Source organism: Mus pahari, chromosome 17, assembly GCF_900095145.1.
Source record: "Mus pahari chromosome 17, PAHARI_EIJ_v1.1, whole genome shotgun sequence".
Lineage (NCBI taxonomy): Eukaryota > Metazoa > Chordata > Mammalia > Rodentia > Muridae > Mus > Mus pahari.
The window spans coordinates 45,249,548-45,266,352 of record NC_034606.1 but is presented as its reverse complement, the minus strand read 5'-3'; the positions used below and the strand labels follow the sequence as shown (position 1 = coordinate 45,266,352).

Genomic DNA, 16,805 nt, shown 5'->3' with positions numbered 1-16,805 from the left:
CCTCGAACTCAGAAATCCACCTGCCTCTGCCTCCCAAGTGCTGGGATTAAAGGCATGTGCCACCACTGCCTGGCCTGACCGCAGTTTCAACAGCTGGGTGGCCAGTGATGTCTAATGTCTGTCCTGGTAACCGTGCTGACCCTTACCCAGTGGCCTGTTCTCTCCAGGGACAATGACTGGGCTGAGCCTGAAGACAACCTCAGGAATATCCAGATTTTGCTTTTCTGAGCCTGAATGAAAATCATGACCTCAGAGGTGACCCGTGTGACTCAGGGGCTTCTCTGGTCCGTTTGATGGGCAAGAATACACTACGCCAAGTGCTGCTTCAGTCCTGGTCAAGGGTCCAGGCCGTGTCTCTGGAACCAGGATGGAGAGTGGAGCTGGAAGCTCAGCAGAATTCATCCATAAAATCCAAGAGCAGCTACAGAGAGGCCACAGGGCCTACTGTCCACCCGGATTGGTTGGTAGAATGACCTTTAGCATATACACAGCCTGACTGTAGAGTAAGAAAATGAATTGAGGGTGGCCAAGATGGTATGTCACCAAGCTTGGAGACCTGAGATCCACATGTTGAAAGCAGAAGACTGACATATGCCCTGATTGCCATCTGATTCCACACAGGTGCTGAGACTGACGTGGCCACTTATTTTCTAAATAACACTATGCATATCTCTGTGTTGAGAATGTGCACGTGAGTGCCGGTGTTCACATGTGTTCAAGACCAGAAGCCCTGAACCTCCCTTGAGTTACAGTTACAGGTGGTTGTTAGTTCTTGTACCTGTCACATGGATGCTGTCCTTGGGAGGCATGAGCAGAAGAGGCTCTGTTGAAATGGCTGCCTACCAGCTCCCCTCCCTCCTGTGGGCCACCCCTCCTATGGTTCCTTCCAGAACCTAAGCTGGCTGTGACTTGATCCAGTCACTATAATGAAATGAGAGTGACCAGAACATTTTCAGCCTCCAAGCCTCGGGTGACTGTTTCCTCCAGGGAGAAATGAAGGCCCGTGAGCATCCTGCTACTGGGGAGAGAGATCATGAAGAGACAGCGAGCGGTCTGACCCCCACAAGATGAATTGAGGGTACTGAGATGCCAGCATGCAGAGCTGAGCTCAGGTTGGCCCATGGTTACGCTCTAGAAATTGGAGCCATGTAGCGGCTATCAGACCCGTGGCCACTTGCCGTTTCATGGAGGGGAGACAACAGTCCTCTCTCACCAGCTGATGGCCGCATCCTGTCGTTTCTCTACCAGACATGGCAGACTGGCTACTTTGCCTTGCACTAAGGATCCTACAGTTGCAGAGAGATAAACTCATTCTGTTTCAAGAAAACAAACCAAAACCTCCCTTAAGACTGAGTCAAGTGTGCACTTCCCATGGAGCTGAACCAGAGCTGCAGCAAGGGCTACAGTGGCAGAGACAGGATGCTACTACTGTGTGCCAAGCTTAAACAAAGACACTGCTTCCCAGCCTCTCCAGGCTCTCCTCTCCTGAGGTTATAGGGTGAAGCTCCAGGAGAGGAGGCTGAGGCTGAAGAACAGAACAGACACACACACACCCTCTCTCACACACACACACACCTTTGTGTTTCCCTGTTCCAAGGGAGAGGAAGGTGAGCCAGGGACCCTCGTCCCCAATGCTGCCTACCCGCCTAGAAGAGCATCGTAGAAGGCAAGTGTTAAGCGCTCAGATAAAGCAGAGAGGGGTGACGCCTGCCCTAGACACCAACATCCATGAGAGCTTTCTAGACCATCCTGGAGTCCACAAAAACAAACAAACCAGAGAGAGAGAGAGAGAGAGAGAGGTGAGAGGAGATAAATGGGCACTGTGCAGCAAAGGAGTGACACCCAATTCCTTTCTTCTCTTCCACCTCCTCATCAATCATTAGGCTGTCTTTTTTGTTGTTTTGTTTTGTTTTGAGACAGGGTTTCTCTGTATAGCCCTGGCTGTCCTGGAACTCACTTTGTAGACCAGGCTGGCCTTGAACTCAGAAATCTTCCTGCCTCTGCCTCCCAAGTGCTGGGATCAAAGGCGTGCGCCACCATGCCCGGCCTTAGGCTGTCTTCTTTGAAGAACCCTGAAACATTTGGGCTGAGGACTGTGAACCCAGATTTCCACAGAGGAGGGGGCTCAGAGAAGAAGGTGAACTCTCAGCAAGCATTTGGGGTTTGTTGTTGTTAAGACAGGGTTTCTCTGTGTAGCCCTGGCAGACCTGGAACTCACTATGTAGACCAGGCTGGCCTCAAACTCACAGAGATCTGACTGCCTCTGCCTCCTCTGAGTGCTGGGATGAAAGACATGTACCACTCACTACACCTGGCTCAATGAGCATTTATTTCTGTGGCACCTGGGATTGAACTCAGGGCCCTTCACACATACGATCAATTTATTACCGCTGAACTCTGTCCACAGTCCTTTTATTAATTTTTTAAATCTCTTTGATGTGTGAGGAACCTAACCAGAGTTGGTTCCTCCCTTCACTCTGTGGGTCCCATTGATCAAACCTAGGCCATCAGACTTGCCCGCAGGCTCCTCTACCCGCTGAGCCATCGCACTGATCCTATTAATTCAAACAGGCTGGCCTTGAACTTGATGTACAGCAAGGACAATGTTCACAGTCTAATCCTCGTAACCCCTGCCCCCATCACCTTAGATGATGTTTTATGAGATGCCGAGGTTTGAACTCCTGGCTTTGTGCACACAAGGCAAACACCATCAATTGAGCTGCATCCCTACCTCCTATTTTTACTTTTCTCAGGGTTTCACTATATAATTTAGACTGGTCTCAGATCGGAGATCCTTGTGACTTGGCTAGCTTCCTGGGATTCCAGGGTTGTATTGTCTTTTATTTATTTATTTATTTTTTTCGAGCCAGGGTTTCTCTGTGTAGCCCTGGCTGTCCTGGAACTCACTCTGTAGACCAGGCTGACCTCGAACTCAGAAATCCACCTGCCTCTGCCTCCCGAGTGCTGGGATTAAAGGCGGGTTGTATGGTCTTACCTGTGTTCTGTCCCTTATCTTGCCTTTAGAGATAAGATGGCAATCACTGAGATTCGTGTGCATTATCCAAGATCACCCAGAGGCATCTAGACGAAGCACCAAATGAACACGGCAGGCAGGAAGGCAGGCGCTTGTCTGCCTGTCCTTCTTATATACCTGCAGATGCTCAGGGTCTCCCAGAAACAGCATCGTCCTCTGTTTGTTTTGCATGTCCAAAGTAGAGCCAGGAAACCTGTATTTTTAACAACCACCCCCTCTTGGTTGCCAAAGGACTTGGCTGTGTACAGCCAGGCTGGGGACACCACCACAAGCCTCTCTTCAGTTAATGCCAGCTGGTATGCACCTGCTCATGCCCCACCTACCACAGACAACCCCTTCCAATGTCCACAGGCAGCTGGGAGGCAGTCTTCTGACATCAGCCTGAATGGCCTCCTCATCCCCCACCCAGCTTTGACCTGAGTTACGCACTGCACTGCAAGCTCCCAACAGCCACCGGGAACACAGGCGTTTGATTGAGATCACCAGGGTCCTGCAGTCTTGGGCATCACAGGCCAGGGTGGGGTAGGGTTGGGGAGTGTTAAGAATGGGTTTAGTCTGCTAACCATATCGGGTTAGCAAAGTGCTCATCCTGGTACATCAACCTAACTGGAGGAGATTTTTTGTTTCTTGAGGGGTCAGAGAGACGGCTCTGCAGGTTGTTGCCAATCTCAACCATAGGAGTGTAACCCTTAGGACTCACATGATGGAAGGACAGAACTGACTCACACAAGTTGTCCTCTGACCTCCACGTGTGTGCTTGCATCCACATGCATACGCAAATAAATAGGCAAATGTGAAAATACTTAGAAGTTCATGAAACATCTCATTTACTACCAAGTCCAAAACTCTTGGCGGGGCGTGGCAATTTTCTGTAGGTATTTGCAGTAGCCACGTTTTGAGAGGTTGGCTCTAGATAGTTTGTGCTTTCTTTTTTTTTTTTTTTTTTTTATTTTTTTTTTTATTATTATTTCTTTATTTACATTTCAAATGCTATCTGTCTACAAAATTGTCCATTTCATCCAAGATTTCCAGTTTTGTTGAGTTTAGGCTTTTATAGTAGGATCTGATAGTTTGTTTTTTTTTTTTNTAGCCCTGGCTGTCCTGGAACTCACTTTGTAGACCAGGCTGGCCTCGAACTCAGAAATCCGCCTGCCTCTGCCTCCCGAGTGCTAGGATCAAAGGCGTGCGCCACCATGCCTGGCTCGATAGTTTGTGCCTTTGTCTACCATTGTCACTTTATCTTTTTATTTTTTTTTCGTTTTTTTTTTTTTTTTCACTTTATCTTTTTAAAACAGGGTCCATTATGTAGGCTTGGTTTGCCTGGAGCTCACTATGTAGACCAGGCTGGCCTCAAATTCAGAAATCTGCCTGCTTCAGTCTTCCAAGTGCTGGCATTAAAGGCATGCGCCACCACACCTAGCTATCTGGCATTTAAAAATTGTTATTTTAAATGTTTATTTATGTGTATCGGCCTTGAGAAGCCAGAATCGGGCATTGGATTTCCCAGAAATGGAGTTACAGGTAGTTGTGATCTGTTTGAGGTAGGTGCTGGGAAGTAAACTGGATTCTTCTGGAAGAGATGCTAAGCCATCTCTCCAGGCCTCACCTGACTTTTTTGGGGGGGAGGGGAAGAATGTTTTGAGACACCGTCTCTCTATGCAGACCTGATTGTCTTGAAACGATGTATGCCATTATGTACACCAGGTTGGTCTTGAGCTAAGAGAGACCCACCTCTGCCTCCTGAGTTCTGGTATTAAAGGCTTTACTAAGTCTAGCTTTCAAAAAAGTTATGTGTACGGGGGTTCTGTTGGCATGCAGATCTGTGTACCAGCTGCATATATGCCTGGTGCCTAAGGATGCCAGAAAATGGGATTGGACACCCTGGAACTGGATTTACAGATGGTTGTGACCTGACATGTGGGTGCTGGTGATCAAGCCTGTCTTCTGAAAGAGCAGCCAGTGTTTTCAACTACTGAGCCTTCTCCCCAGTTCCATCATCTGACGTTTCTTCCAGGTTGGTCCTAGGCTGATGGTGTGGGACACTACTCAGGGCTGGGAGGGACCAGCAGGCTGACAGATGACTCAGACAGCAGGTGCTGGGAAGGTACTTGGGTCCAGCACTCTGGACCATAGGGTGACTCTGTTGAAGTGTCAAGAGCAGGAGCTTCATATCAGTGGGTGGGGGAAGACAGATGAGTTCTAAGTCCCATTCCCAGGGCCTCCAGACCAACACAGTAAGAGAGAAAACTGGCTCAGGCAGCCTCCAAAAGCAGAAATGGACCCAGCCAGTGGGTCAATAGGGCTAAAAGCTGGCTGCCAGGCAGTCTGTCCTCCATGAGGCCCCCCATGCTTGTTGAAATGTCAAGAGTTTGTCTGTGCTCTGAGCTGGCGTCACCTTTGCGTGGGAACGAAGCGCATGCTCACGCTGGGCCCGGAGGGGGGCGTGGGGAGGGAGGGCTGGCAGTGATGTGTTCTTGTTTGGTTTCCAAATAGGGACCCAGAAAGAAGAATCGTGAGATTCCTGTGTCACCGGAAAGATTTGGGAGCCTGGCCAAAGGCATCCATCTGGACTTCAGCTTGGGAGCCACTGCCCTTCGTCTGGGCCCCAGGATGAAACTGCAGGTTGTACTGGCCTAGAACCTGTGCTGGTGACGGTTCTGGCTGAGCTGCCACTAGTCATGGTGTCTGGGTTTGGCACATGGTAGATCTTGTCTGACACTCGGGTGACTTGTCCCTGGCCCTTGTGGCACTGGTTGGCCTTAACCCCTCGCTGTAAGACCACCCATGTTGGTTAGACAATCTTATTAGGAAGCTATCCTTACCTCACTTGGAAGATTAAAAAAAAAAAAAAACCCAAGACTCATCTCCAGTGCCTGGCCAAGGTCACAAAACTGTCCCTTCATTTGCTGTAGTTGCTTAACCCGTGATGGACCACTGTATTCTGGGCACTGACCTTAGAGCAGCTAGGCACATCAGTGAATTTAGGCAGGAAAGCTGAGTGGGTGGGCAGTGCAGGGTGGGGCAGGCCTCCCCCAGGAGATGGCAGTTATGCTGAACCCCATAGGTAGAAAGGACTGACGCTGTGAGCTTCCCTGTCTGATCTGGCCTTGAGAAGGGTAAGAGAGAAAGGGGGAAGGACCCTAGCCCAGCACCGGCCATTTGTCTATCTGGCTCTAACACTGCGTTGTCTAGCTTAGGGACATGTTTTTTCTGGTCTTAACACTGAGCCACCCTGAAGTTTAAAGACTCCCAAACTCTTCCAGCCTGTCCCACGCCATCGCCCCTCAGGGGGCCGGGGCCTTGAAGAACATATGCCACCCCCACCTACATGAGACAGGTTCACATGGAATAAGTGGTACAAAGTTAGGGTCAGCTGGCACAAGGCAGAGAGTTCGGTGGCTCAGCTTGTGGACAAAGCAGGCCCTGCACAGCAGGTCTACTGTCTCTGCGGAGGGAGCTGAGGGTCACAGCAGTCCTCAGGACCCTAACTAGTAGGGAGTTCTGCATGTGGAGCCCTGTGCTAAGAGCCTCTGCCCAGCAGAGGGGAGGATGTGGGGGACCCAGTGACCATAGAGGACAGAGCCCAGCTTTGTTCCTAAGCAGACAGCTTTTCAGCCTGCAGGCAGGCGGTCCAAAGAGGGGTGAGTAAAGTCCTCAGATGAGAAAGAGGAGGCATGCTAAAGAGATCTTTCCACCAAATAAAACCAACCAGCCGGGGGGGGGGGGGGGGGGGGGGGAGGGGCAAGGCCCCTGACCTGTGACCTAAGCCTCATGCAGTTACCACCCCACCCCATCCCTGGACTCATTCTCTGGAAAGCAGAATAGCACTGCACTCTTTAGCTCAGACAGCAGGCCTGTGGCAAAACGCATGATCAGCGGGTGAGGGCAATGGTATCTGCAGCTAGGAGGTCTGAGTTCAAATCCCAGCACTGCCACTTACCAGTCCGGAAAGCCTGGCTCCCAAACCTCCTGAGCAGAACAGGAGGCAGCCACCTCTTGGGTGCTTGGGTTACAGATAGACAAGATGACACATGACATCTTTACTGCATTTAGAACATGGTTCTATTTCTAGAGACCAAACAGCACCACATTCCTTGGAGAGGACCTCCTTCGTCCCAAGTCCCTGTGCACCAGCTGAGAGCTGTACTCCTGCAGGGCAGAGGTGACCTCCCTAGTGGAGAGAAGAAAGGCTGCTGCTTCCCGCCACCCAGGGCTTCTCCTCAGCACAGCAAGCAGCCTCGTTTTAGGGAAATGGAGTCTGAGAAGTGCTCTGAACCGGCCTTTGCCAACGGCCACACTGGGCACCCTGCCCAGCAGCTGCACACAGTGGGGAAAGGGCTGCAGATTTGAGCTTGGACTCAGTCCTGATGGGCTCAGGTGAGGGGAGCACCCGGCCTGCGTTCTCCTCTGAGCTCAGGGGGGCCGCACTGCAGGCAGCTGTGGTAACCCTCCTGTCTGAAGGTAGAGAACCTGTGTGAACAGGTCCCAGTCAGGATCTGACCAGCAGTCTTTCCCCTGCACATCTGCATCCATCGCACCTGATGTCCTTGGTCTTCTGGATGAGCAAGACTCAACCTTGTCCCTCTTACAGCCGTGTCTCCCACTCCTCTTTTGGCAGAGCCCGGAGCCAAGCCTCCTCATCAGCGTGAGGGCTGTTGCCTCAGCACCCCCATCACCGCTTCCCAGGACCCGCTGGGAGGAAGGCTCTGCCTTCTGACTCGGCCTGCCCTGCCCCAGGGCAGGATCTAGCAGAAGCAGAAGTGCGGCTGCCTGGTGGGCCTGGCCTGCTATCTGCACCCCATTGGGAAGCCAGCTCTCCGAGTTAGCTCAGCTGCCAGCTGGCTGACCTGCAGCCTGAGACTAGCATTCCTTGGCCAGCTCTCTCTGGTCCTTCCTTGTCCTGCTCCCCTGAGTTTGGGCTGAAAGGTGGGAAGAGGATAACCACCCAGAAGTAACGGGCACTAGCAGAGGCCACAGCTATTCCAGGGGAAGCTGAGGCAGGTAGAGCAGTCTCGAGGGAGCAGTGTCTGGCTGGCCTTTGGTAGCTGGGGTCCACAGGACAACTTCTTGCTATTCTTTGAACATGTCAGGAGGCATTCTTGATGGTTTGTAAGCCACCTGCAGCTTTCCCATTTGGCTCTGTCTAAGGATGCCTGTGGTCTGGATTCCAGCTTCCTGTGTGGACCAGCAGCAATGCAGTCTGTACTCAGGCTACAGCCAAGAGCTGTAGCCGAACCTGCAGCAAATCCGTGACTCACTGCCCTCGGGTTCCCTTGTCTTGCTTTGGCACCGGCCCTCTGCGTCTACACAAAGTTGTGCCAAGGCTGCACTCTGAGGCTAGACTAAGGTGCCGTCGTCATCACGCTCTGCTCGCCGTGGTCCACGCTCCAGAGTCGGTAGAACTCAGCAAAGTCCACATAGGGCTCCACACGGCCATCCTCTCCAGGTGGAAGTGAGTGAGCCGGTCTGGAGCGGAAGAGGCCCCCGTCGGAGCTGGAGCTGCTGCTCTGGGTGTGCGTGTTGGTGGACTGCAGGGTCAGAGTGGGGCTCTGGCTACAGGAAGAGGGGAGCAATCAGTCTAGGGGAGCTGCATCAGGGGCCCTCAACTTCCCACCGGTGAAAAGAGTGGCCTCTCTCTCTGCCCAGTATCCTACAGAAGCCAACTGGGTGAGATGTTTTTAAAGACAGGGTGACCTAGGTGACAGAATAAGGCTCAGCGCCAGGGGAGATCTGTGAGGCTCGGGCAGCTAGGCTGAGAAGTGTGAAGCTTGCCTGCTTGGCCTTGTGGACACAGCTGGTGGTTTCCTGGGGAAGCCTTGTGGGGAGGGAGGGAAGGCTATGCTGGTTGTGCTGGGGACAGCACACGGCTACCCAGGATGCCCAGATGTCTGCCAGGCCCTTCCAGCCACAGAGGTGGTGGCAGGAACAGCAGCAGCAGCAACAGCAAAGACTTGGGGACAGATGGAGGCCCTCTGAGGAGGCAGAGGGAGAGGCAGAGGAAAACAGGGGCACTCCCTCCCTGCTAGCCCTTCTAATTGGCCACATCCGGCTAAGCTCTATGTGGAGAGGGGCTGGGTGTGGCAGCTGTATTATTCCATCGGTGCAGGGCTGGAATGTGGAAACCAGATCCCCCCCCCCCCCCGAGGTGGGGTGGGAGCAGAGTACAAAGTCATAGAAGTGCAGAGGGCGGCTGGACAAGAGACCTGTCAGGCAGGTCTGCACCGAGCCCCTCCTCTTAGGCCATGACCTCCACCCGAAGTGCCCCTTACACTAGACAGCTGACAGTCATGGCATGCCACAGTGAGAGAGCAGCTCTGAGGACTCAGGACAGGACAGGCAATATCCCCAACTACAGATGCATGAAGCCAGTGGCCCTGGGTCACAAACTCCAAGACGGAAGAAAAACACCAGAGAAGCTGCCCGTGGACGAAAGCTGAGATGTCTGTCAGTCAGCTGCCTTGCTCCTTTCTCGGGACCCCTGTCCACCCTGCCCTGAATCTCCACTTGTCCCAGGTCCAGGTCAATACCTGCTAGGACCTGTGTCTAATAAGACTCCCTACCCAAAAGGTAAGGGTGGAGAATTGGAGGCCAATGACCCAGGGTCCCCAGACCCCAGCCTCTCTCACCCTGCCCCACTGAGCCCTAGGACTTGGTTGTCCAGCTGTTTCTCTCCAGGTCCCCAGGACTGTCTCTAGAGTGGGACAGCTTACTTAGTGAGGGTGGGAGTGGCTTCGTCCAGAGTGGAGGCACTGTGAGAGCCGTTGACCATCTGACCCTGAGAAGGCATGACGAGGGACAGAGTCACACTGGTCTTGCTGGTGCTCTGGGCACTTGAGTAGGGCACAGAAACAGGGTACACACGGCCCCCTGCAATAGAAGAGAGAGTGGGGGGAGGGGAATCAGTCAGAGGAAACTAAGGTAGTGGGCTCAAGGCTATTCTTGAGTGACAAGGGCTATGTGAGGGCTGAGAGGCCCCTAAGCCCCATTGTGGCCCTCCACCCTTGGGTGGCCAAGGGTAGATGTCTGTTAGTATGAGTCTCTTCCAGAACAGTAGTGGGACCTCCCTCCAGCAAAGAAGCCCATTGGGGATCAAGGTGGGAGTGGAGTAAAGTGCTGGATGGGCTCTGAGAAAGGGCAACTGCACCTTAATACAGAGGGTAGACTGTTTCCTGTTGAGGCAGGCCCAATGAAAATACAGTTGCAAGCGCAGACCAGAGGCCCCAGTGTCCATGGAGAGAAATGGGAGGCAGGAGCTCCACGGTTTATTTGTTTAAAAACAGAAAAGGAAATGCAGCACTGGAACCAGTACAGAAGGTCTCACCGCTGCCCAGGCAGCTTGATTCAAGGACTTAAAAGGAAAAAGGGATGGAGCAAGTGTCTCCGCACAATGCCAGGGGCTGGGGTGGACCATCTGTCCCACACCTGACCTCACCCAGGTCCCTCCATGCTAGAGGCTTTCTCCTTCCTGTTAGGGTGAGAAGTGACCACCCTGGCTAGGAGGGACTATACCATCAATGGTGGCAGCTGTCACCTCTGCCATCTGCCTTTGTGACTGTACATGATATGCTCATGCAGCAAGACTTCCAGGGTGGTCAGGGCAAATGATCCTTATTTCACAGACAAAGTAAAGACCTGCAGCTCAGAGTCTGGAACTCTACAGCCCGTGTTAAGCAAGGCCAGCCCCTGGGCTCCAAGCAGCCAGCTCATGGTATCAGCTGGTCTGTGCTGCTTCCAGCCCAGGACTCATCTCAGATGTGCCTACATGGCATACATACCTGGGGCAGGGGTCGGTGTAGGCTGGCTCATTTCACCCAATGGATAGCCGAAGTTCCTCACCAGCAGGGTCATGTCTTCATGCCGTGGGCAGAACTTGGCACGCTCCCCACCACTGGCAAAGGTGTCACTGTGGATTCGCTTTACGCGGTCTACCACAGCCTGGGCAACCGCATCCAGGGAGGTCTGCTTGGCAAACTCGGTGTCAATCATCGCGGCAATCTCCTGGGGTGTAGAGGGAGGACGTGATGAGGAATCAGGGTGATCGGGGTGGGGGGTGAAGTGGGAGGGGGCTGTGTAGGAGACTTAGAGATCACTAGCTCAGCAGGTAAAGGGAGTCTCTGCCAGTCAAGTGCAACCCGAGCTTGCCAAGCTGATCAGGGCGATCCTTCGGGAACGCTGATTAGAAAAGGGGTGGGACCTTGTGCTCTCCCTTCCGGCTTCCACACCTCTAAGTGGGTTGTCACCAGGAATTACATAACGCACGGTACAAGGACACTCAGCACTGCTAAGAAACACAGGGTAGAGGCTGTGGCGGTGCCTTCTTCCCTGGAGAAAACACCCATGCCACGTGCAGGGCATATTGTCAGGACCTGCCTGCCCTCCTAGAAATCCTGTGTCTGGTGTATTCTAGAACCTAGTAGATGCTTCTACTGTGAAGACCAAAAGGGAAAGAAACAAAAACAAAACCAAACCCACCCTGGAGGATCAAAAGCCCAGCCAAGTGTGGGGGTGCATACTTGCACCCCAACACTCATGAGGCAGAGGCAGGGGGATCACTGCAAGTGCCAGGCCATTCATAGTGTGGCTCAGTAAAACAAACAGTCTAAACAAAAAGGTCAAAAGTATAAACTCAAGTCTCAACCTGAGCACTGGCTGCAGCTCCTGGAAGCAGGAGCCCAGGGGAGGGGAGGGGAGGGGAGGGGAGGGGAGCGCCTGGGGCCAGGGCTGGCACCCCAGACCTGTGTGAGGAAGCAACCTCTGGGCCCTCTGTGCTCCAGGCTGCTGCAATGAAGGATAAAGTAAAACGGGTGGAAAGCCTTGAACACAGGGGTCAGGTGACAGCCAGGCCGTAGTAAGAGGCGGCGGCAGAGCTGGGTGCTAGGCACACGCCTGTAATGCCAGCACACAGGAGGCAGAGGCAGATGAGTTCCAAATTTAAGGCCAGCCTGGACTCCACCACTAGGTTCAAGCTAGTCTAGGCTACAGAGCAAGACCCCATCTCAAAAAGAAAAAGGAACCGGAAAATGATTACCTTCTTCCACATACAAGAATCACATCCAAAAAAGACAGCAACCCAAGGTACGCAGCTACCCTTCAAATGCTAGCCAAGCACTGTGGCACAGACCTGTATTCTATACTACCTGACAAGCCTGAGGCCTGCCTGGGTTACACAGCAAGTTCAAGTATAGCCCAGGCAACTGCTTTTCTCAAAACATGAAGCTAGAACAGGGTCTGTGGGTATAACCTACTGGTAGGGCACCTGTCCAGCGGCCCAGTAGGCAGAACACAATCCTGTGACCCTGGGAATCACTTTGTTGACTACTGTCAGTCTGGTAGCTCTAAGGAGTAGAAAGTCAAGGGGCTCCCACTGGTGGAAGAATTGTATCCTCTTACACTTAACCTCCCCATAATCCCCAGAGGGAGAATCTGCCACAGAGGAGGCAAAGATAGCCCCTGAGGCCCCAGTGGGAAGGGGAAGCGAGCCTGAACCTGGGCACTGCTGTAGGCAGCAGGTCACAGCCCTTCCCTGCAGCCCCAGGGCAGTAGAGTTCCCAACTCCCCTTTTTGCTTCAGGCCCTGGTTCTGAGCCCTAAAAGGATGTCTGGTGACAGCATCTGAGAATCAGGGCTCCAGCCACCTGCCTGGCCCTACCCTGCTCACCTGGTTGGCCTGCCCAGGCCCATGGGCTGCCTCCAGGGCCTTGTACAGCCCCTCTGACATCAGCACCAGGAAGCCCGTCACGCCATCCAGAGGCTGTGCGCCATGGATTTCCGGCTCTGCGATGATGGGTTTGGACTTGGCAGCACTATGGGAGAGAGGAGGGAAGGAGGGCTTCGTGTGGAAAAGACTCTGCTGAGGTGAGAATCTACACTCAGAACATAAAAAATAAACCACCTGACTTGCTAAGAGGGGAAGGGGTAGAAGGAAAGAGAAAAGCAGGCTAGACCTCTCTCTGAGGCCAGCCACTGAAGTAAAGCCCAGGGTCATGTGGACAGAGGTCAGATGCCAGATCCAGGCTCCACTCTGCACTTCCGGCATGGCTGGTCAGATTGGAGCATCAGGAAGTCCTATTTCTATTTGTTTAGTCTTCGGTAAGGTCTCATGTAGCGTCGCTGATCTACACCTATGTAACCATGGATAACCTTGGGCCCTAATACTCCTGCTTCTACCTTTCTACTGGATGGCAAGCTACACCTGGCCGCGAGGCCATCTCACAAAAGCCTGTCTGTCAGAGGGGTGCTGTGATGATGCCTGTCTTCCCAGTGCCTGGGACAGCTGTGCCAGGAGGGTAAGAAGTACAAAGTCAAGACAACAGAGATCTCAGTCTGGGCTACTAGGAAAAGCCTCTTTTGAAATAAAAATAAATTTAAAAATAAATAAAAGCCCATCCTCTTGTCATAACTTGGACAAGATGGGAGTCTATTCCACTAAGATCCCATACAGTACACTGTCCGCATGGGACCAGGTCAGATGTGTATCAGTCAGAAAACCTCTAGTGTACACACCTCTTGACAAGAGACTGAGGAGGGACACCTGGAAACGTGCCGAGCCATTCTCTTGGGGCCGAGTGGGCAGATGCTGGCACAGACATCTGCTGGATTCCTAGTCATTCTTATAAGGCAGAACAGCAGCTCAGGGCAGGTGTGCCAGGGTAGAGGGACAGACTCCACTCGTGAAGGGCACATGACCTGTCCCGACCACACCGAGCTGCTCCTGTTAAAGGAGCTGCCACGACAGTCCACTGTTAATAGAGTGGCTCAGAGAAGAGAGGGCAGCACCCAAGGAGTGTGTGTGTGCACCTCAACTCCACGACACACACACACACGTGTGTTTGTGTGTGTGTGGGTGCACCTCAACTCCACGACACACATGTGCACACAGCGTGTGTGTGTGTGTGTGTGTGTGTGTGTGTGGTGTGTGTGTGTGTGTGTGTGCAAAGACACCTGGGGGCTGGACACATATGGGCCTAGCGGCCTCTGGGTGAGGGAGGTCTCGCTTAAGATGGAAGGCTGTATGCATCTTTTCTGAAGTGCTCTGTCAGTCTTCCTACCCAATAATGTAAACTGAACCCTGAAAATTAGGAATAAAGCTTTTAAGCACTGGATGTTTGGACTCTGGGAGGGGAAGGGGTGTTAACTTAGCCAGGCCTGGCACCTACTGAGGGAGTCTCTGGCTGTGACACAATGCTGGACTGGCACCACACAAACACTCCTGAGATGTTCCCCACCCAAGCCAGACAGCGGTAAAGGACACATGTTCTAGATTGAGGATGCCTGGGTCCATCACCTGCACTATGACTGGCCAGACTCCTGAATGTCTCCATGCCTCAGTTTCCTCTCATGGACAGGCCTGTGGGGCAATGATGACAGCCAGTTTAGAGGGCCTATAAGGGGTGAATAAAGGCCATGCATTGCGAGTGAGCACTCCCGGCCCAACAAAGGCCCACCAGAACTGTGACTGCCGTGGGGACTGGGGTAGCACTCACAGGGAAGGGCCATGGAGGGAAACACATGGCTAAGTGAAAGACTAGCACCAACAACACTTTGGGCCCAATCGGTTCCTGTTCATTTTGGTGCCTCCTGCTATCACTGGGCACTCTGGCCAGGCCCTGTGGCCCTTTTGCCTCCTGCGCCCAGTCAACTCCCTCCTTGACCCTTGGAGGCCCAGCTCACAGGACCAGACTGCTGACCTAGGCCCTACTCCACACCCAGCTCTCAGGAGGCAGGCAGTATCTCACTGGGCCTGGGATTTCCATGGTAACCCTGCCACTGTAGCCAGACATCTGCTTCTAACTGAGGTCCTCTGGTCTCACAAGTGGCTAGGGCTGCAGAGATGGTCACCTACCTGAGCAGGTCAATGTCAGTGTAGCCATATTTGACCTTGTAATCCCCAATCCGCCTGGTGCTCTCCTGTCCACAGATGACGCCCACCTGCTTGATCTTTCCTGTGTCTAAACCTACCAGAGAGAAGACAACATGGTAGGCCCATTTTTCCTCAGTGAAGGGTTTAAAGGAGATGTGGATGTGATGTACACACACACACACACACACACACACACACACACAGTGAGGGCAGGCAAAATAACAGGAAACGGAAACAGTCCCAGTGTGCCACAGAGGACAACTAAGTGTCCCATGTACTCAGTCCCCCAGAACATCCCTCACTCAGGCCCTGCTATGGTCTGAGGTGTCATGTCCCCATGGGCTCATGTGTCTGAACATTTAATTCCTAGTTGGCTGTGCTCCTTTGGAACCTTTTGAATATGGGGTCTGGCTGGAAGTAGGACTATAGAGTGGGCTTTGAAAAGTGCAGATCAACCAGTTTCTGGTTCCTCTCTTCTCTTCTTAATTTGCTAAGATTTAATAATTAGCTGTCACAAAATGCCACCACCACAGCTGGAGGCTTAGCCACCACGATTTTGTGTCATGATGGATAGTCGCAGCTTTAAAGGATGAGTCAAAAACAAAAAACAAAAAAACAAAAACCCCCTCCCTCCCCTCAGGTACGCCTGTCAGGGATCTGCTTACAGTAATGAGGACAGTAACTCTAACAGGCCTCCGCCTACAGGCACGGCAGCACTAGCTGGCACAGTCAAGTCTGCCTGTGCCCCGAGCCCAGAAGGCAGCAGTGTCTGCAGAGCTGGGCAGGAAGGCAAGGCTCCATAGACACTGGGATTGCAGGCTTCTCTGCTCTCTTCATCTCTGTCAGGAACACGGACATGTGCCTAGTATGTGCCAGGTATTCCTCTGGAATGTAGTCTACACAGAGAAGGGGGTTCACTACCCACACCACACAGATGAAAAATTCCCCAAGTCACAACTGTCCAGCAGCAGACCCAGCCCTGACTACAGGCCGAGTCTTTCAGCCTGTACTTCTTTCACCCAGCCACCAAAGGAGGGGACAGAGGGAGCCCAGGAGCCGGCCTCCCTGTTCCCACAAGTCCCTTGGCCCAGCCTCTCTACACACCCAGTTGCGAAAGCCGAAAGAGCTCATCCTCGTTCTCGGTGGTGTGGTCCATGTTTAGCTGTGTAACCTGTAACCCATCCACTGTAGATTTGCACAGAAGAGCCCTGTTCGTACCTGCAGCACAATTTGACCAAGATTAAGCAGGGGGAGGAACAGGAGCCACTGACACAACAGAAAAGACAAGCAGATGTCACATACACCAAGGGGTTCAGAGCTCAGGTAAATCACCAGGCAAGGACAGCCACCTCCGTAGGGAAGCAGGCTTCGAGCTACACAGTGATCACAGGATTAAGTTTAATAAGAGACTTCCTCAGGGGTCCATACCAAATCTTCAGATTATCTTGGCACAATGTCTGTGGTAGCTTCAAAACAATTTGTAAATACACGGCTTTGGATGAAACAAGATTGTCACCGGACAGTTGGGGCTAGAGTGGGGTGTGGAGGTGCACCAACTATTTATCAGCTGTTTTATGTTTTACAAGCTGATCCCTAAGAAAATCCTAAGAGGAGGAAGGGAGTCAGGGACACCATGAGTGGATGGCTACTGAGTCCTTATGGTGACATGGATCATGAACAAGTTCTTGGGTCTCCTGATGGTCCCTCCTTTGGTCTTAAATCCAAATGTCCCCATCAACCAGTTTCCTGCTGGTTTTAAGAATGCAGATCAGAGCCGGGCGTGATAGCCTTTAATCCCAGCACTTGGGAGGCAGAGGCACGCGGATTTCTGAGTTCGAGGCCAGCTTGGTCTACAAAGTGAGTTCCAGGACAGCCAGGGCTACAAAGAGAAACCCTGTCTCAAAAAACCAAA

The 16,805-nt window shown here is 52.6% G+C and overlaps 1 protein-coding gene across 1 annotated transcript in view; it reads right to left on the bottom strand.

Moving 5' to 3' along the window:
- Positions 1-7,078: 7,078 nt before the first annotated feature.
- The window catches only part of Tab1 (TGF-beta activated kinase 1 (MAP3K7) binding protein 1), a 28,998-nt gene continuing 19,271 nt past the window's right edge, over positions 7,079-16,805 (bottom strand). The window contains exons 6-11 of the mRNA XM_021216876.2: positions 15,998-16,111; positions 14,876-14,987; positions 12,692-12,836; positions 10,810-11,032; positions 9,745-9,901; positions 7,079-8,587 (exon numbers count right to left, since the gene is read on the bottom strand). Coding sequence (XP_021072535.1) covers positions 8,377-8,587; positions 9,745-9,901; positions 10,810-11,032; positions 12,692-12,836; positions 14,876-14,987; positions 15,998-16,111 — 962 coding nt within the window. The 3' untranslated portion in view covers positions 7,079-8,376. The remainder of the gene's footprint in view (positions 8,588-9,744; positions 9,902-10,809; positions 11,033-12,691; positions 12,837-14,875; positions 14,988-15,997; positions 16,112-16,805) is intronic.